Below are 22,026 nucleotides of genomic sequence, written 5' to 3' on the forward strand. Positions count from 1 at the left end.
TGGATAGAGAAGGGGAAGCGAGACAGAGGGAAGGGGAGAGAGAGAGACATACACAAACACACAGAGATAAAATAGATATGTAGAGACTACAGAGAGGGAGTTGCACAGTAGGAAAGTGAGCCGAAAGACCATGATTAAATATATATACATATATATATTTTTCTCTTCTACACTTTAGTCATTTAGCAGACACTTATCCAGAGTAACTTACAGTTAGTGTATTCATCTTAAAGGGATAGTTTGGGATTTTGGCAATGAAGTGCTTTATCTATGTCACATCTGCTCCGGTGCGTAACGTCACCGGTTTACAAACCACTGGTCCTGGCAACCCATCATTACGCACACCTGGCAACCATAATTACACACACCTGCACCCCATCATCAGTTACACCTGGACTTCAATTACTACCTTGATTACTTACCATTTATCTAGCACTCTGTTCTGTCAGTCATCAGGTAGTATTGTTTATGTTTCCTTGTTAGATGCTGCTCTTGGTTTGCATTAGGTCCATGGTCATTAAACTCACACTGCACTTGTTTCCCTACTCCCATTACAGAATACTACCTCACAAACTATGGAAGCAGCAGTAGAGAACTGTGTACCAGACAGTTGGCGAACAGGGACACCTACTCTGCCAACACCATGATCAGCTAGCGCAACTGTGTGTGACTATGGATGAGGTCCTCCACCTGAGAGGATTCACTTGCAAATAGCGGAGGGCCTTCTACCACGAGTCGTCCCAGCGAGCCAGTCCCCCAGCCTACCCAGCAGTCAGCCCAGGTCAGTGATGCCCAACTATCTCCCGGACATATGACGGGACTCCATCCAAATGTCGTGGCTTCCTACTCCAGTGCTCGCTCTTTTTCGCTCATCAGACTGGAGCCCCCACTACTGAGAGGTCCTTGGTTGCCCCGATAATTTCCCTGCTGACTGGGCAAGCATTGGATTGGACTGTGGCAGTTTGAGAGAGGGGAGAAGAGGAGTTGGGTTCCTACGAGGGGTGTCTCTATTCTTGGCGGTCTTCGACCATCCACCGGAGGGCAGAGAGAGAGGTGAGCGACTACTCCGGCAGGGTGCCCAGACTGCTGAGGACTACACCCTCACCTTCTGGACTGTGGCAGCCTCCAGCAAATAGCATCAGCCGGTGCTCCGCAACCTATTTCGAAGAGGACTGCGTGAGGAGGTCCAGACGGCGTTGGCGTGCCGGAATGACAACCCACGGAGATGGGGGGTCAAACACCTCTCCATGACAGCACCGGAGACATTGCGTGTCACTTTTGCGGGCAGGAGGGGCTCCAGTGGTGTCTGGTGCATCTCAAGCCGAAGTCCACTAGGGCAGAGGGACAGCCCTGTGATTTTCTATCTCCCCGGGTAGGCGTAAGTATTCCCTCATCGTTTTCCGCCAAATCCTTCTTGGTTTCTATTTCCCTGGCTGGCTGTCCCTCAGGTGTTGTCTCCACAGCTCTAGTGGACTCCGGTGCCGCAGTGAATTTTATCAACAGTCCCTCAACTCCTCTCTGAACATCACCACATATCTGCTCTCCTATCCTTTTCTGTTCCATGCCCTGGATAAACAACCATTGGGATCTGGCACCATCACGCACGGACATCGCATATACGTACCCATGGAGGTGAGGGATTGGCTGTTGAACTGGGCGCACGCATCCCTTGCCGCTGGACACCCACACTAGACAGACCATCTCCACTAAGTACTGGTGGCTCAACTTTTCCCAAGACGTTTCCCGTAGCCTAGCAGCAGGTAGCCTAGTTGTTAGAGCGTTGGGCCAGTAACTGAAAGGTAGTTGGATCGAATCCCCGAGCTGACAAGGTAATCTGTCATTCTGCCCCTGAGCAAGGCAGTTAACCCACTGGGTGCTGAAGACGTGGATGTCGATTATGGCAGCACCTCTCTGATTCAGAGGGGTTGGGTTAAATGCAGAAGACACATTTCAGTGAATTATCTAGTCAGTTGTATAACTGAATGCATCTCTCTTTCCCTAATTCATGCTCCATCTATGCCCAAATAATCTCGTTGGCACACTCTGGCAAGGAAACTCTGCCCCCTTCCAGTGACTCAGCGGCCTTGGTCCCATCTGTCACGGGCATACAGTTTCACCACTGTTAAGGTTCTTGTGGACAGAATTTCTAAATCCTTCCGTTTTCTCCCTCTCTCTGGCCTCCCTACTACCCTCCAGGTCGACGAGGCACTGTTCGAGCAGGTCTTCCAACACAATGGCCTTCAGAGGACATCTTCTTCGACGTGCCCACATTTCACTTCACTGGTGTGGAGAGCCTTCATAGAACCTGGGGGTCACGGTCAGCCTCACTTCCGGGCACCTGCCTCGCTCTAATAGGCAGGTGGAGATGATGAACCAGCAGTTGGAGATGTTCCTGAGGAGTCACTGCCATGACGGGCTGGGGGAGTGGGCCCCAATGCCTTCCCTGGTTGGAGTACACCCAGAATTCATTACATCACCCCTCCACCGGGCTGACTCCCTTCCAGTGTGTTCTGGGTTATCAGCCAGCCCTGTCTCCGTGGATCCCAAGCCAGACTGAAGCTCCTGCGGTGGACAAGTTATTCAGGTGCACAGAAGAGGTCTGGAACAATGCCCATGTGAGGTTCCAGGGGGCCGGCAGAAGGATGCAGACAGATGGATAATGCAGTGAGACTTCCGTGTTCCATCCTCGTGATCGCATCTCGCTCTCCACCAGGAACCACCCACTCCATCTTCCCTGTTAGAAGCTGAAACCCCAGTTTGTGGGGCCTTTCAAGGTCTTCCGGAGGGTCAATGAGGTTACATATACACTACCGTTCATAAGTTTGGGGTCACTCAGAAATGTCCTTGCTTTTGAAAGAATCACTTTTCTTCATTTAAAATATCAAATTGATTAGAAATACAGTGTAGACGTTGTTAATGTTGTAAATGACTATTGTAGCTGGAAATGGCAATTATTATTTAATTTTTTTAATGGAACATCTACAGAGGCCCATTATCAGCAACCACTCCTGTGTTCCAATGGCACGTTGTGTTAGCTAATCCAAGTTTATCATTTTAAAAGGCTAATTGAGCATTAGAAAGCCCTTTTGTAATTATGTTAGCACAGCTGTCCTGATTTAAAGAAGCAACAAAACTGGCCTTGTTCTGTCAGCTTCATTGAATTGTACCTGCAAAACACCAGTCTCAACATCAACAGTGAAGAGGCGACACTGGGATGCTGGCCTTCTAGGCAGAGTTCCTCTGTCCAGTGTCTGTTCTTTTTGCCCATCTTAATGTTTTTTTTTATTGGCCAGTCTGAGATATGGCCTTTTCTTTTCCTAGAAGGCCAGCATTTTGCAGGTACCACTTAATGAAGCTGACAGTTGAGGACTTGTGTGTCATTAAGAACTTTCAAAGTTCTTAATGTCTTAAAGTAATGATGGACTGTCGTTTCTCTTTGCTTATTTGAGCTGTCTTTTACCAAATGGGCTATCTAATGTATTCCACGCATACCTTGTTACAACAACTGATTGGCTCTAATGCAAAGCTGTCATCAAGGCAAAGGTTAGCTACACTTTTTTTTGGTTACTACATGATTCCATATGTGTTATTTCATAGTGTTGTATTCACTATTATTCTACAATGTAAAAAATAAAAAAAAACCCTTGAATGAGTAGGTGTGTCCAAACTTTTGACTGGTACTGTGGGTCCTGGATGGCCGGAAGCTTGGCCCCAGTGATGTAATTGGCCTTACGCACTACACTCTGTAGCGCCTTACGGTCAGATGCCGAGCAGTTGCCATAGGAGGTGGTGATGCAACCGGTCAGGATGCTCTCGATGGTGCAGCTGTAGAACGTTTTGAGGATCTGGGGACCCATGACAAATCTTTTCAGTCTCCTGAGGGGGAAAAGGTGTTATCGTGCCCTCTTCACGACTGTCTTGGTGTGTTTGGACAATGATAGTTTGTTGGTGATGTGGACACCAAGGAACTTGAAACTCTCGACCTGCTCCATTACAGCCCCGTCGATGTAAATAGGGGCCTGTTCCTGTAGACCACGATCAGCTCCTTTGTCTTGCTCACGTTGAGGGAGAGGTTCTTGTCCTGTCAACGCACTGCCAAGTCTCTGATCTCCTCCCTATAGGCTGTGTCATGGTTGTCTTGTGTCATCAGCAAACTTAATGATACAAGTCAGATATGCAAGTTAGTTCATAGCTCACACAAGTGTGTTCTGTGTAATCTAGGGGAAAACTAAATAATGGATGCAGTTATGGTGGTAGCTAACTCATGTCTGAGTGTGACTAATACAGTGAACTTGGAGCAACAAACTTTATCGAAGTCAACGGCCTTAATCTAATTCAATCAGGAGCTACAGTTAGTCTACATCAGCAAATAATACAATTAGGGTTTCCACTAGTTCCCACAGCCACAAAGTCAAAATTGGTTATATTGTAAAAATGATTGAAAACAAAAATGTGCTTTTTGGTCATAATTTAATGTTCGTTAGGCATGGGGTTAGCAGTATGGTTAATTGTAGGGTTATGTTTAAAATACATTTTTAAGAAGATACATTTCAGAAATAGGCAGGCTTTTTGACTTTGTGGCTTCGGTAACTAGTGGCTACTTAGAATTAACTTGACCCGAGTTATTGCCCTGATGACACACTTCATCAACAACAGTAATGTGTGTTATTTGAAAAGTGAATAAATATTGACTTACTTTTTGTAAATCTTCCTCTGATTTGTCATCCAAAGGGTTCCAGTGTAAGCTTGTTGTCTGGGGAAGGAGAGGAGGACCAAGGTGCAGCGTGGTAAGTGTTCATATTATTTAATGAAATATGCAACACTAGACAAAACAACAAAACACGACAAACAAACAGTCCTGAAAGGTGAAACAAAAACACTAAACAGGAAACAACCACCCAAAAAACACAATGGAAAACAGGCTACCTAAATATGGTTCTCAATCAGGGACAACGATTGACAGCTGCCTCTGATTGAGAACCATACCAGGCCAAACACATAAATAGAAAATCATAGACAAACTAACATAGACAACCCACCCAACTCACGCCCTGACCATACTAAAACAAAAGACAAAACAAAGGAACTAAGGTCAGAAAGTGACACCCAGCTAGCTATAACATGTAGTGTTGTTTTGTTAGTTAAAATCCTTCTTTATATCCCAAAAGCTCTGTTCCCAAAAAGCCATCGATTTGAGTAATCCACTCGTTCAACATGCAGAGAAAGGAATCCGAAAATCTACCCCTAAACTTTGTTTCAAAAATATTTTTTCAAAATACGTTTCCATTTACTCCTCAGATACCCTAAAATGTAATCACACGATAATATTTCTTACGTAAAGAAGTGTGTTCGATAGGAAACCAATTTTAGCAGCTGCGTCCTGTCTTCATGGCCCGCTCAAACACGAATTTCCAAGACTGTGTCCCTGTACTAAAACTGATATTTCTTATTCGTTTTTGAAGTTACAAACCTGACATCTTGAACATAGACTGCTGACACCCTGTGGAAGCCATAGGATTTGCACCCTAATTTTCAATATGACCTTTTACTTGCCCTTCTAAGAGGATGGTCTCTCAAAAAAAAAGAATCTGTTTAGTTTTTCTTCAGATTTTCTTCTACCATATCTATTGTGTTATATTCTCCTAAATTATTTTCACATTTCCACAAACTTCAAAGTGTTTCCTTTCCAATGATACCAATTATATGCATATCCTGGCTTCAGGGCAGTAGCAACAGACATTTTACTTTGTGCATGTCATTCAGGCAGAAATTGGGAAAAAAAGGGGCCTAGCCCTAAGACGTTTTAAACATACCCGGTTTGATGAAATAGTCGATTAATGACCCAGCTAAGCAGAGACAAGCTGTAGAGTCATTATGGTTGTGAAATGCATTATCAACTTTGTTAGAATAGCATAACATGTTTTACTGATTGATGCTGACCAAAAATCGTATTCAAAGGTCTCTCCCAGTCCCTTGAGAAATCTAATGCAATGGTAACTTCAACCTATTTCAAATGGCTTGACTTTTGTTGTTGTTCCTTCGTGTTGTTTCACAACCACCCTGATTGGTTTCAAGTGCAACGCAGGGTAAGCATTTCCAATCTGTAGCGAGTTGTAATAATTACACCCAAAGGTTTTCACTAAGTGGCCTCTTTGGCAGTCAGACCACTTCAGAACTTTCCATGGGTGATATTTTTTTTGGCTCGGTGACATTATTTCTCAATCTTAGCAGCAGCACATCCCATTAAGCAATATTACATGGAAAATAGGTATTTTAACCAGACGTTGACATCACATGCATTTCAGGTGCTGAATGAAAGGATAGAAGACATCCTTCTGAAAAGATCGGTATTTTCCCGACATTGAAAATACATATTTTTCAGAAGTTGAAATCAGGTGCATTTTAAGTGACGAATGAAAGTTGCAAATAAGTTATTTTAACCCTATTTACAGACATTGAAAATCCATATTTCTTGGTAATTGATTCTACGACCAGATTTCAACTGCAATACATTAAATTAAGTAAACATTATACACCACATACGAAATTATATGGTCACCCTTTCACATTAGTGGATTCGGCTACTTCAGCCACACCCATTGCTGACAGATGTATAAAATCGAACACACAGCCATGCAATCTCCATAGACAAACATTGGCAGTAGAATGGCCTTACTGCAGATCTCAGTGACTTTCAACATGGCACCGTCATAGGATGACACTTTTTCAACAAGTCGGTTCGTCAAATTTCTGCCCTGCTAAAGCTGCTCCGGTCAACTGTAAGTGCTGTTATTGTGAAGTGAAATGTCTAGGAGGAGGAACGGCTCAGCCGCAAAGTGATAGGTCAAACAAGCTCACAGAAAGGACCTCCAAGTCTGAAGAAGGAAGATTGTAAAAATTGTCTGTCCTCGGTTGGAACACTCACTACCGAGTTCCAAACTGCCAGCACAAGAACTGTTCGTCGGGAGCTTCAAGGAATGGGGTTCCATGGCCGAGCAGCTGCACACAAGCCTAAGATCACCATGCACAATGCCAACCGTTGGCTGGAGTGATGTAAAGCGTAGTGCCAACTGTAAAGTTTGATGGAAGATTAATGGTCTGGGGCTGATTTTCATGGATCGGGCTAGGCCCCTTAGTTCCAGTGAAGGGAAATCTTAACGCTACAGCATACAATGACATTCTTGATGATTCTGTGCTTCCAACTTTGTGACAACAGTTTGGGGAAGGCCCTTTCCTGTTTCAGCATGACAATGCCCCCGTGCACAAAGTGAGGTCCATGTAGAAATGGTTTGTCGAGATCGGTGTGGAAGAACTTCAATGGCCTGCACAGAGCCCTGTGCAGGCCAGAGCCCTGCGCAGGCGGCAGGTAGCCTAGTGGTTAGAGCGTTGGGCCAGTAACTGAAAGTTGCTGGAGGGAATCCCAGAGCTGACAAGGTAAAAATCTGTCGTTCTGCCCCTGAGCAAGGCAGTTAACCCACTGTTCCCCGAGTGCCAAAGATGTGGATGTCGATTAAGGCAGCCCCCCGCACCTCTCTGATTCAGAGGGGTTGGGTTAAATGCAGAAGACACATTTCAGTTGAATACATTCAGTTGGACAACTAACTAGGTATTTCCCTTTCCTCAACCCCATCGAACATCTTTTGGATGAATTGGAACGCCGACTGTGAGCCAGGCCTAATCGTCCATCACTGCCTGACCTCACTTATGCTCTTGTGGCTGAATGGAAGCAAGTCCCCACAGCAATGTTCCAACATCTAGGCCCTAGATTCTAGGGGAAAGCCTACCCAGAAGAGTGGAGGATGTCATAGTAGCAAAGGGGGACCAACTGCCAAGTCATATGTTTGACGAGCAGGCGTGAAATCACACCTCATAATTGGAAAGAGGAGCCAACAGAAAATTGCAACAAAACATTTATTATTGCTCCCATCTATCACATGCATTTATGTTAGTTTTTCCAAGAGTTTTACAACTGGAAGTTATGGTGTTCATAGCAGTCAAACACATGGAATAAACCGACACAACACACAACACAACTACAATAACATTCTGAGTAACTGCTACAGATATTTTTTTCTTGCTATGATTGTGATATGTTGTTTATCTACCTTAGTTGAATGCACAGACTGTAAGGCCCTCTGGATAAGAGCTTCTGCTGAATGACCAAAATGTAAATGTAAAAACAAACACTTTCAAAGCACGCTGGGTATTATTCTAATAAGCGCTGCCCCCAAACAAGTCCAAATTTGGCCGGTGCGGACCAGATACAAATCTAAACAAATCATAGACGTCTAGGCTATGTTTCACAAGTTTGAACATCACAGTAGCACAGTAGAGCACAGTAGAACACAGAAGACAGTACGGTACAGGACAGCAGAGATTTATTCAGTAGAGTACAGTACAGTAGAGTACAGTAGTTTAATTCAGTACAGTAGTGTACAGTAGGGTACAATACAGAACACTTTACTTTTCTTTACTTTACTGTACTCTGGTGTGCTCTACTGTATTTTACTGTACTATACAATTCTTTACTGTACTGTGTGCTGTACTCTGCTGTGCTCAAGGCCGGTCCGGACCGGACCAAATCTGAACCAATTAGAGACGTCTATTTTTGGGCTAAATCCAGCTCGGTCCGGACTGCACCAAAAGAATACCAAAAGACGTCACCTGAAGTCAAATGCTTAGTGAGATGTTTGTGATTATTCACTCGTGTCAGACAAAAACAAAACACAATACAGTCATGACTTAAATGTATTCAAATGACATCTAGGTCATTACACAAAATGAGTGCCTTTTGCGTCCCTTTCATATTTCAAGTTGAAATTGTGCCACAACATTGTATTTTAAAAGCCTGTTACATTAAATAGTGCCATTTAATATCTGATTATTAATGTCCCTCCATGCACCCTCTGTGACTTCTATGAAGATTTTAACCCACTTAAGCCCCATATTTCTTCAAGTTTTCACCATCACTGTAAAACCTTAGTTATTTTTTTGCTTTGAAAAAGTCATTTCAGAAGCTTCGTATTTATTGTATGTGATTAGTGATATATTGATGTCAGTCCCTCACTTTAAGGTCAACCCTGTAACGTGAACTGAACTCTTGTTTTAATATGGTGAAAATAAAACACTGAACATCTACTAATCAAAACATAGTGTAAAAGCAGGTGAGCTGGTTCTACTCTTTTTGGCAATTTGCTTGTTTTTTTGTGCCGTAAAACTGAGCCGGTCGACCATCACACGTCAACCCTGTTACACATAGATAAAAATGTTTAAACAACTTATACTTTTTGGTGAAGCTTGCATTCAATTGCCGCTCACTGTTGCACACAACAAGGGTATTTATAGCTGATTTAAGATGAAATTGTGAACCCTGTTACGGTCAACTCTGTTACTTTATTTGGCACTTAATAGACACTTAGTAATTTTGGGGGGTTAAAATTAGGTTAAATCCCCAAAAAATTATGACTAAGTTAGACTTCTCAAAAGGCACCAAACTGATGGAACGACCCGTCTATGTAACACAAGTGTGGATGGTACAGAGTTTATTTCAACAGAGTACAGTTTAATTCAGTTGTGTACAGTACATCAGAGTACAGTAGATTACAGTTGAGTTTAATTCAGTAGAGTATAGTAGGATACAATACAGTACTTTATATTGTACTCTACCCTACTGTGCTGTACTCTACTCTACTATACAGAACTATACTCTAATTTACTGTACTGTATCCTACTTTGCTCTACTGTACAGTACTGAACTATACTATACTTTTATTTTCTGTACTGTATGCTGTGCTTTACAAACTTGTGAAATTTAGACTTCTATGATTGGTTCAGATTTGGTCCGGTCCGACCTGTTTGTCAAAACTGACACACACGCATACACACACACACACAGTTGCACAGACAGACATACGCACACAAACACACAGGCACACACAAACATACCTGTTCCTGTTTGAAAGAGCGTTCTTTGTTTTCAACAAAAAGTGTTAACTTTACTTTTTTTACTTTATCGAAATATTTTATTTTCATCCAAATATCAGATGGTTACTGTTGTTTGTTTTATTAAGCATTAACATGAGGATTTGAGTGGAGTAAGAACTACAATGTCAAATCATCTAACTATGTTACATTTATTTTTCCCCAAATAAAGGCTTACTTTTTCCAAAACTTTATAAATTGGTTAAATTGTTGCTGAAAAACAAATGGAAAACACTGTGACAACCAACCCCATACTGCGTGACAACCCCGTGATGGGGCTGGTTGTCACAAGTCGACAGTGTGTTTAATGGTGTTTAACTACATGTTGGAATAAGATATTAGGATAAAAAGAGTCTCCATTTCAACCCAACACCTTGGTCTTTGTCCTAATAATGAAAATGGTATTGTAAAATATACTCCTGAGAAATACCATCAAGCCCAGTCTCTCCTACATAAACATAGTGATAAGGTATGCAGTTATGAGCATGTGAGCTTTTCAACACCTTCCACACTTTTCTTTACTCATCATTTTGACTTACTATGGGATGTTTCACCCCCATCCCAGGAAAAAATGGTCCTGAAACTTTGCAAATAAATTCTCACTCTAGATATAGGATTATGCTAACAATTCTGAAGTATGCACCTTTACCCAGACATAAATATAACAAAATTATGTAATGTTGTTTCATACATTTATTTGTCCGCTTTCACACAATCTAGGCTGCCACTGTAGGCCTTTCTAGCTAGCCTATCCTGTACGACACATGGACAAATATCAATATTTCAGCAGATTCTGTGGACAAATTTGGCATTCGAAACAGGCTTTGGATGAGGAGATGACGACGCCACTAGCATTTGAAAGAAAAATAATCATATCCATCTAAGACAACTGAAAATGGGTAGCACTATTATCAACATACACTCTTCGCGCTCTGGTTTGATTCGTGGAGCTTGTCACCAAAAATAATTTGCCCAATCGTCGCCTGGCGCGCAGGATGCTCGGTGGACAGAAATGTGGCCAGCCATTGGTGTTGGTGACGTCACACACATCAGCCCGCTGATTTAAGGGGATGAGGCTCAATACCGACTCAATCTGCGTTACCACCAGCAACAGAGGTGGTGGGGTTGGGGACAGAAATTGCTATTACTTTTTTTATTTTCTGCTGTGGTTGTCAGAACTGTGTCGCCGGCTGTCACGGAGAACAAAGAAAAAGACACCCCTGTATGGTTTGGGCACATCATAGGCGCCGTCTCTCCCGTTTCTTCTTCATCTCTGCATGCGTGTGCTGCAACGCAGAAAGGCTAGCTAACAGATAATTCCAGCTACATGGTATCCATGCATCAAAGGAACCCGTAGCATTCCCGGGGCTGGAGAAGCCTTGGCTTTAGCTCTGATAGAGTACACAGTTTTTATTCTCGTTGCGAGCACAAAGCCCTTGCAGCTCCGTTGCGCATCGACAGAGCATCGCTCAGGCACGGAAACATTTCGCAGGCTGACTGCGAACTCTCGCTTGACAGGACCAAAAAGCGGTGGTGGATGAGTTTTATTTCGTTTATCTTGTTTTTATCTCTTTTATGAAACAATGTTTCGCGCCACAGCGAACACGCTGGCGGTTGGGTTGTTTTTCTTGGGATTTTTGCACAGTTTGGAGGTAATCGTTCCAGCCAGAGCCATTGACGGTAAGCCGCACTGATAACCTTCGCTAATTCTATTTTATGCGCCGTCCTTACTGCCCTTTCTTGAACCATTCAGAAAAAAATACCTTTGACCCGGTTTTAGGGCTATTTGCAATAATAATTTCTGCCTATGTTTGCCCGGTGCGCTGCTGCATGGAATACACATTAGCTCTCAAGTGATTGTTAGGCTATTTGATTTAGCACAGAGCAAGTAAAAACAGTCGCTTATTTGTGTACCAGAAATTGGAATTCACATCTGTTGTCAATTGCCATGTCTACGTTGAATAGGTTAATCTTGTTATTTGGTTGCGACTGTTATATTCGGTGAATAGGTAGGCAATTCACAGAAAACGATGCGATACATTGTCACATCTACATTCATGTAGTGAGGTCTTTGGCTACAAAATGTAACCAGTCAGTATGTAGCCATTCATTTTTACATACGATATGAGTGTTTAGGCTACAATGTTGCAACTTCCTTCAGGGTCGTTCCATTTGATTTCAATCACTTTCTGACCCCACCCCTTTTGGTTTGAACGAAACTTTCCATACAGATTTGCCGAAGTTAGAAATGGTCAGAAATGCCAAGACATTCAGGAGATAGAGACGCTCAAAGTTGACTCATTTTCCATACCCCACCATACCATGAGAAATTAAATTCTTCATCATTGGAAAAGATAAACGGTTGAGTTTGATCATTTAAAAGCTAACAGGGTTGTCAAACTATTTTGTTTTCTTTAACTTAAAATAGCCTGTCTAAACTAGTATACTTAGCTTGTTAAACAAAACAAAAATCACATGTAGTTTAGACTCTATTTTACATAATCTGAGTTGTTTGGGTTGTGCCCACCATCAGTTGACACAGCATACTCTTGAATACAGGGTGGGAATACAATTGCAATTTCAACTTTCAGATGGTATCACAAATATGGTTGGAGGTCCACACATCAGGTTGACTTGAATGGGAATATCAGTTATTTTACATTATACTGTCAATATTTGATAGAATCCTGTTGAAATATAGATAATGGACCAGATATTCACATTTTAAGTTGACATTTGACGGCAGGTGGACCAGCGCCCGTCTTTGTGAAAGTAAATTGGAAGTAAAAATGTACATTTTAAATTGTGTGCCAGTTAAATTGCAATGGTTTGAAGGGATAGGTCCGTTAAATGAACTATATTTCTATAATTGAAATGAAATCCACCCTGTATTCAAGAGTATGCTCTGTCTCAACCGATGTTGGGCACAACACAAACATCTCAGATTATAGAAATGAGGTTCTTAGCTACAATATAAGTGGAAATTGAAGAAAGAAAAAATCGGCGATTACGTGTTTTCAGATAATTGATGTTCAACAAAATCTCGCAGTATCACTTTTTCTACTTACCCAGAGTCAGAGAAACTCATGGATACCATTTTTATGTGTCTGCTTGCAGTTTAGTGATGATTGAAGTTATCATATCGTTAGCTTAGCACAATTGCTAGAAGTCTGCCGGTACAGTAGCCAGCGCCTCTTAAAAGCAGAGAAATTGACTTTCTAACAACACTAAAGCTGCGTGGTTGGCCCCAAAATTTGTCAAAGATTCCAGTCACCGAAGTCACTGTTCTTTCTGCTACTGCATGACAAGCGGTACCGGAGGGCAAAGTCTAGGGCCAAAAGGCTCCTTAACAGCCTCTACCCCCAAGCCATAAGACTGCTGAACAATTAATCAAATGGCCACCTGGACTATTTACATTGTTTTTACACTGCTGCTACTCATCTATGCATAGTCTATTTACCCCTACATACATATGCAAATTATCTCGAGTAACCTGTACCCCCGCAAATTGACTCGGTACCGGTACCCCCTGTATATAGCCTCGTTATTGTGTTATTTTATTTATTTATACTTTTGTTTTATTTAGTAAATATTTTCTAAACTCTATTTCTTGAACTCAATTGTTGGTTAAGGGCTTGTAAGTAAGCATTCAGGTCTACACCCGTTGTATTTGGCATATATGACGAATTAACATTTTATTTGGTCATTTATAGTCTTACAACGCTATACATATGATTTTATGATAATTTGTATTATTATTAGGATCGCCAACGCCAATGGCGACTGCTAGTCTTCCTGGGGTCCGACACGTAACGGAAAATACCTTGCAGACAAAAATACTAATACTTATCATTTCATTAACAAATGCATTTAGACTTGTAAGTGAACAATAAATACAAAGTCATCGCTATTTCATGCGTTCGTTATTAATGTTACTGATAATCATAAGAAATGATATTCTGTCCACTTCTTTATTCTTTCCTTGTTGTTGCTTAGAGATCGCAACGTTGCATGCTACTCAATGGCGCTGCCCGTGAACTCAGATGCCATAATGGGACAGATACAATGTTGTGATCTCTATGCGAATTCTGGGAAAGAATGAGGAAGTGGATAGAATCTTGTTTCTTATGATTGTCACTCAGTAACTTTAACAAATGTATAGCTTTGTAAGACTAAATGACCAACCACATAGCTTCCAGCAATTGTGCTAATATGGTAACTTTCATCTCCAAACTCCACGCAGAGACAAATTGTACCCATGAGTTTGTCTGACTAAGTAGACAAAATACTAAATCTTAATCTCGCAGTACCCGTTTAATGATTAAAAACATGCCAACATGCTATAAACATTTTTTTTAAAGAAAATCCTAAAATAGTTTGACAACACTGTTGGTAAGCTTTTAAATCATATCAAACTTAACTATTCATATTTTCTAGTGATGAAGATGTACATGAATGTCTCATGTTATAGTGGGGTGTGCAAAATGGGTCCACTTTGAGCACCTCTAACTCCTGAATGTTTTGGCATTCAGGCCCAACATGTCACTTTCTGACCACCTCTACCATGGACAAATGCTGTATGTATGGAAAGTTGCACTCAAATCAAAAGGTGTGTGTGTGTGTGTGGTCAAAAAGTTATTTGAAATCAAATGGAATGACCCTTCAAACATCTACTGGCATCTACTTTCTGCTCATTACTGAATCAAATACATATTGCAGTAATTGTCATAAAAAATTGCATGAAAGGCATGTAGCCTAATACTTTCTCCAATTTCATGAAGGCTTCTGTAGTGTACTGTGTAGCCCATGTATTTTGCAGAATTACACAAAATACAAGGCCTGCTTATTTCATGAACCCGCTCCATTTCTTTTCACCAGAACCACCAACGCTGCTGCTTTCCTAAAGAAAGCGTTGAGTTTAAAAGCCTCTGTCTTCCAAGCTACTGCTCATCCTGTCTTTATATTTCATTCATTTTAACATTCTGATGACTGTGTAATGTTAACTAAATAAGATGAGTGGGATGTCATGCAATTGGTGTTTGCACGATCTAAGCAGCTCAACAATCTAAGCAGCTCAACAATCTATCTTAATGCATTTGGTTGAGCATGAGACCTTCTGGAAGATTAGGCCTTCTAGACTAATTAACAAAAATAATAGTGATTTGTCAACTGAAGGAGTTTGTGCAACTGCCCGTCTAGGCTACTCAAGTGTTGCGCATGCCTTTTTATGTCTTATCAATTAATAGCTATTAAGTTCTAGTGAGTTTGTGTTAGCTCTCTTATGTCATCTAGTCAGAATGTGGAAGGTGCTACACAACAGGCGGCTCCCAACCTCAACTGGATACCCCAAATGACCAAATCTGGAACTTCTGGGAACAATTACCTGCGCACGCCTCTGAGCGTTTTGATGACACATTTTTTAAAACGCCCTTTTCCAGACTTTCAGAAACATTCTTCAGTTAGCCAGTTGCAGTTAGTCCCAGTCATAGCTGCTAAAATATGTTTTGAGTTTGTGGGGTGGGGGTGCTTTTTAAAAATGAATGATTATTTTTGCGTACTGGCATACAGTTGTGCAGACGTTTGGGATTTCCACACACAGGGACTTTCTGCATGTTCTTGGGGTGGGATAGCCTTTTATAAAAGCATTTCATGCAATTCTACATTATTTACATAATAGAGGACATGAGCATAATATTTTTTAACACTACAAAAATGGCCTTATGCAGGCTATTGTGCAACTTGCTATTCAGGTAGGATGCAATTATTATAACTTTTGTAGTATTTAATTTGTTTTATTATTCTTGTATATCCTTATTGTAGGCCTATGTATTCATCTAAATCAGTTCTTTAAATATGCAAAATGTGCTTTGTTTCATTCTGTTGAGACATTTTTCATTGGATAAATTAAGTTCAACCTGTCTTTTTAATCGTGTATTTAGTTTGCTTATACATATGATTTTTTTTTTGGGGGGGGGGCAATTTAAGTTCCAATTGTAACATTGTGTTTGCAGCTATAATGTCCTGCTCGTATTTTCCTTCTAATCAATGGCTTGACTGACTATTGATATTACCCTATTGAAGTTCAGAAACTTCTGTAAAGGTGTGGCTATTAACCTATTTTACTGCAGGCCTATGATATGAAGGTAGTGCGCACCAGTGCTCCAATTAACTCCGACAGTTGAACTTGAGGTGAAAAACAATGTTTTAGGCCTACCAGAGTTACTCCTATAATCTAACAATATAATGCTTATCTTTTATTTCAAAAATATTCGGATAGAATTGCGAATTAGCCTCCTGTGTGTCTATCTGTATAGCAGACACTGTAGCCCAGTGTTTCCCAAACTCTGTCCTCTGGACCCCAAGGGGTGCACATTTTTGCACTAACACTACACAGCTGATTTAAATGATCAAAGCTTGATGATTAGTTCAGAATTTGAATCATCTGTATAGTGCTAGGACAAAAACATGCACCTCTTGGGGTCCTGAGGACAGAGTTAGGCTACTGAGCAGGGTTTCCCAGTCTGACAAGGATACATAAGTGCTTGTTGGTGTCGTAGAATGCCGCCGGAATATCTTGATCTCTCCTGGGGCTAGGCCTAAGCTTCTTTAAAAAATATATTTCACATATTAATATCATACGGTGGATGCCTATGCATGCAATGCATTTATTGCTCAAATCCCTAACAGTTGAACCGTGAGGCGGACAATTATTGATTTTAGGAAAGTAAACGAATACGCTATAAAGTTTTGCACATTGAAAAACAAGGAATAGTGTTTTGTAATTTGTTATAGGCTGTTTTTAAGGACATGTAAATGTCTCATTTGGCCAATATCCATAGTTTGATGGCGCTGGCTGCGTGGGTGGACACCCTAATGGGTAACGCACCCAATGATGAACGGTACATTTCTCAAATGTCAGAAATAAAAATCTTCCCAGTCACTTGTCCGGTGACAAATTCTCCTGACAGAAACCCGTGTGTGTTTATTAGAGGTCGATCGATTATGATTTTTCAACGCCGATACCGATTATTGGAGGACAAAAAAAGCCGATACCGATTTAATTGGCCGATTTATAAAAAAAAATACAAAAAAAAAATATATATAAAAAAAAAATATGTATCTGTAATGACAATTACAACAATACTGAATGAACACTTATTTTAAATTAATATAATACATCAATAAAATCAATTTAGCCTCGAATAAATAATGAAACGTTTAAATAATGCAAAAACAAAGTGTTGGAGAAGAAAGTAAAAGTGCAATATGTGCCATGTAAGAAAGCTAACGTTTAAGTTCCTTGCTCAGGACATGAGAACATTTGAAAGCTGGTGGTTCCTTTTTAACATGAGTCTTCAATATTCCAATCTAAGAACATTTAGGTTGTAGTTATTGTAGGAATTATAGGACTATTTCTATCTACTATTTGTATTTCATATACCTTTGACTATTGGATGTTCTTATAGGCACTTTAGTGTTGCCAGTGTAACAGTATAGCTTCCGTTCCTCTCCTCGCTTCTCCCTGTGCTCGAACCAGGAACACAACGACAACAGCCACCCTCGAAGCAGCGTTACCATGCAGAACAAGGGGAACAACTACTCCAAATCTCAGAGCGAGTGACGTTTGAAACGCTATTAGCACGCACCCCGCTAACTAGCTAGCCATTTCACATCGGTTACACCAGCCTAATCTCGGGAGTTGATAGGCTTGAAGTCATAAACCGCGCAATGCTTGATGCACAACGAAGAGCTCCTGGCAAAACGCACAAAAGTGCTGTTTAAATGAATGCTTACGAGCCTGCTGCTGCCTACCACCGCTCAGTCCGACTGCTCTATCAAATCATAGGCTTAGTTATAACATAACACACAGAAATACGAGCCTTAGGTCATTAATATGGACGAATCCCAGAAACTATCATCTCGAAAACAAGATGTTTATTCTTTCAGTGAAATACAGAACCATTCCGTATTTTATCTAAGGGGTGGCATCCATTAGTCTAAATATTCCTGTTACATTACACAACCTTCAATGTTATGTCATAATTACGTAAAATTCTGGCAAATTAGTTTGCAATGAGCCAGGCGGCCCAAACTGTTGCATATACTCTGACTCTGCGTGCAATGAATGCTAGAGAAGTGACACAATTTCACCTGGTTAATATTGCCTGCTAACCTGGATTTCTTTTAGCTAAATATGCAGGTTTAAAAATATATACTTCTGTGTATTGATTTTAAGAAAGGCATTGGTGTTTCTGGTTAGGTACACGTTGGAGCGACGACAGTCCTTTTTTGTGAATGCGCACCACATTGATTATATGCAACGCAGGACACGCTAGATAAACTAGTATCATCAACCATGTGTAGTTATAACTAGTGATTACGAGTGATTAAGTTAAATGCTAGCTAGCAACTGCAGACACCCTGGTTAGAACCCAGGCTGTATCACAACCAGCCGTGATTGGGAGTCCCATAGGGCGGCACACAATTGGCCCAGCGTCGTCTGGGTTTGGCCGGTGTAGGCCGTCATTGTAAACAAGAATTTGTTCTTAACTGACTTGCCTAGTTAAAAGGTTAAATAAAAAATACCATATCCGTTCAAAGGCACTTTCATGTTGCGCCTTGCCCATTCACCCTCTGAATTGCCCACATACACAATCCATGTTTCAAGGCTTAAAAATCATTCTTTAACCTGTCTCCTACCCTTTATCTACACTGACTGAAGTGGATTTAACAAGTGACATCAATAAAGGGATCATAGCTTTCACCTGGATTCACCTGGTCAGTCTGTCATGGAAAGAGCAAGTGTTCTTAATGTTTTGTACACTCAGTGAATCTACTACTTACATTTGACCTGTAAATCTAAATGGTCTCAGGTCCGTTGTGCCCCACATAGTCAGGCCCATTTTAATTGGCAACCCTCCTAGACGAGCATATTCCCACTGTTGATTCTGTACAGTGCACATTACATACTAGAGGTCGACCGATTAATTGGAATGGCCGATTAATTAGAGCCGGTTTCAAGTTTTCATAACAATCGGTATTTTGGACGCCGGTTTTGCCGATTTTTTTTATTTATTTTATTTTTTTTTTACACCTTTATTTAACTAGGCAAGTCAGTTAAGAACGCATTCTTATTTACAATGACGGCCGAGGAACGGTGGGTTAACTGCCTCGTTCAGGGGCAGAACGACAGATTTTCACCTTGTCAGCTCAGGGATTCAATCTTGCAACCTTACGGTTAACTAGTCCAACGCTCTAACCACCTGCCTCACGAGGAGCCCGCCTGTTATGCGAATGCAGTAAGAAGCAAAGGTAAGTTGCTAGCTAGCATTTAACTTAATCAATCGTAATCACTAGTTATAACTACACATGGTTGATGATACTAGTTTATCTAGCGTGTCCTGCGTTGCATATAATCAATGTGGTGCGCATTCACAAAAAAGGACGCCTCCAGCACTGAGACGCAGTGCCTTAGGCTGCTGCACCACTCGGGAGCCTGAGTAGTAGGAACCAGGCACCGTGGTTTGTGTCAAGAAAGGGGGATACCAAGTCAGTTGTTGAACTTAAATGTGTCTTCCACATTTAACCCAACCCCTCTGAATCAGAGAGGTGCAGGGGGCTGCCTTAATCGACATCCACGTCATCGGGGAACAGTGGGTTAACTGCCTTGCTCAGGAACAACATATTTTTTACCTTGTCAACTCAGGGATTCCATCCACCAACCTTTCGGTTACTGGCCCAACGTTCCTACCCGCCAGAACTGCAACGCTGCTGTGTCTTTCACGCTCAACAGTTTCCCCATGTGTCTCAAGACTGGTCCACCACCCAAAGGACATCCAGCCAACTTGACACAACTGTGGGGAAGCATTGGCGTCAACATGGGCCAGCATCCCTGTGGAATGCCTTCGATACATTGTAGAGTCCGTACCCAAATTAATTGAGGCTGTTATGAGGGGTGTGCAACTCAATATTAGGAAGGTGTTCCTAATGTTTGGAATACTTGGTGTATGCCTCTGGTATGGAGAGGCAAGACCCATTAATAAGATCACATTTGATTGGTCTCATTCCCCTAAAGTGCAGTTTGGATGGTGTGGTGGTGCACAGTGGGTGGAGACTTAACCCCCCCCCCCCATCACTTTGAAATGAGGATTACACATTAAACTGCAACAGAAGTGAGGAGAGGAAGAACCATCAGACCATTGCTTCTTTGATGTGACCACAATCCCCTGTTAACAATAAGGGAATCTGTAATAATTATTTTCCAAATAAGAGCCCTCCATTTACCGCATGACTGTGGCTCTGTACAGTCTGTACCTACAGTGCAGTAGGCCAGGCATGACAGTTAAAGCTACTTAGATTGCTGCTGCTGAGGGAAACATTTTAGAGGGGATTATAATGAAATCCTTTAGTGTCTTCTCACGGGACCAACACAAGCATGCAGGCAGTGTGTGATGCACAACCTTGTTCTTACTTAGACCTACCTACCATCCCTAAGACCGTTTTCACCCCTTTTCGTCCATAATCCACTGTCCATGAATGTAGCGTGTAAGAGACTCTGAGGGATGATGATGATGATTCAATAGCAGTTGTGGCATCGTAACCATTACCATCACTTTTACCTGTGGTCCCAGCTAATCTGGTCATACAACTGTTGCACAATACAACTTAACCGAAACCATAATGAGATGGATCGGACCCACTGTCTGACCACAAGGATAAGTAATTTACCCTAAATGTAATTGGTAGGCTGGAGATCTAATAGTCTGATGTACCATGCATTCATTCACACAACTGAATGCATTCTGCATTTACCCAACCCCTCTGAATCAGAGAGGTGCAGGGGGCTGCCTTAATCAATGACTACATCAGCACCCAGGGAAAAGTTGTTGGCAGTTAACTGCCTTGCTCAAGGGCAGGACAGCAGATTTTCCCACCTTGTCAGTTTGGGGATTTGAACCGGCAACCTTTCAGTTATTGGTCCAATGTTCTTAACCGCTAGGCTACGTAACAGCATTAGAGATGAAGTGAGGGCAAAACATTTGATCATTTCAGTATGTTATCATTCTCAGTGAGAAAGAGTTGAGTTTACAAAATATGTATTTATTGCATCTCCCCTGGCAAGCACCAGCCTTCGCACATTGAAAACACATTACAACCGTAGTTTATTGATTCCATCTCCTATGAAAAACACGTGCAATTTTGCCTGCTTTTAGTGATGTTACATCATCAACCAGTGTGTGTCTAGGTCGATCTCATTTGGTCCACAAACATCACCAGTCCAGTACACTTCACTCCCTCTGTCCCTGGTCAATGAGGTGTGAAGATGGAGGACATCAATGTGACAGTGTGTCCCTGTCCAGGATGTTACATCATAGTAAAGACAGCCTCTGTCTCTGTCCAATCAGGTGTGATGAAAGCCTTTGACCACTAGCAATTTTTTTTCCCCTCACAATGGAATCAGCACAATTCCATGGTAACGGAATTACACTGACTGCAGTTTTTCTTTTTACTTTAAAATGTATACCAAACAAAAGTTATTGATTTCAAAGTTTAACAAACTATACAAGACTATGCACAAAAACAAATTTATTGGAGAACTGTGACAATGCCAACGGAATTACGGTAAAACCTCTCAGGTTTTTATGCGACAACGTTTTCCAAAAACTCTGTTATATATCTGCTCCAGATTAAAAGATGTCTGCAGAAAGAATGACATGCCACCTTGAGGTTAAAAATGCATCTCTTTTGATTATTGAACTACAGCGAGTGAAGTGGATTTCCACCCGGTAACGGAATTACATCATGGGTCCCTGATCTGTACATCATTATGGATATGAATGTCATTCTCATGGTTCACAAGTTTGGACATCACAGAGACGGTGCCTTACAATGGAGTACACCAGAGTTCAGTGCAGTACAATATACTATTATTTACTAGTGTATTGCACTGTGCCCTACTCACTGTACTGTATTATCCAAACTTGTGAAACATACAGTACGTCTAGACTTGGGTCCGGTCCGTCTGTGGACATTAACATCAACGCC

The 22,026-nt window shown here is 41.5% G+C and overlaps 1 protein-coding gene and 1 long non-coding RNA gene across 9 annotated transcripts in view; one reads left to right on the top strand and one right to left on the bottom strand.

Annotated features, from left to right (window-relative positions):
* Window positions 1-2,951: 2,951 nt before the first annotated feature.
* On the bottom strand, window positions 2,952-5,422 carry LOC149975957 (uncharacterized). The gene is made up of 3 exons (XR_016487951.1): window positions 5,336-5,422; window positions 4,697-4,753; window positions 2,952-4,154 (listed from the first exon to the last, which is right to left on the bottom strand). It is a non-coding gene; the product is annotated as an uncharacterized LOC149975957 (long non-coding RNA).
* Window positions 5,423-10,791: 5,369 nt separating this feature from the next.
* Window positions 10,792-22,026, top strand: part of LOC110494239 (low-density lipoprotein receptor-related protein 1) — a 174,976-nt gene continuing 163,741 nt past the window's right edge. For all 8 annotated transcript variants that reach the window (XM_090205644.1, XM_090205646.1, XM_090205645.1 and 5 more), the window contains exon 1: window positions 10,792-11,661. In XM_090205644.1, coding sequence (XP_090061770.1) covers window positions 11,565-11,661 — 97 coding nt within the window. In that variant the 5' untranslated portion in view covers window positions 10,792-11,564. The remainder of the gene's footprint in view (window positions 11,662-22,026) is intronic.

The sequence above is a fragment of the Oncorhynchus mykiss genome, chromosome 17 (genome assembly GCF_057628025.1).
Source record: "Oncorhynchus mykiss isolate SJ-2025 chromosome 17, ASM5762802v1, whole genome shotgun sequence".
Lineage (NCBI taxonomy): Eukaryota > Metazoa > Chordata > Actinopteri > Salmoniformes > Salmonidae > Oncorhynchus > Oncorhynchus mykiss.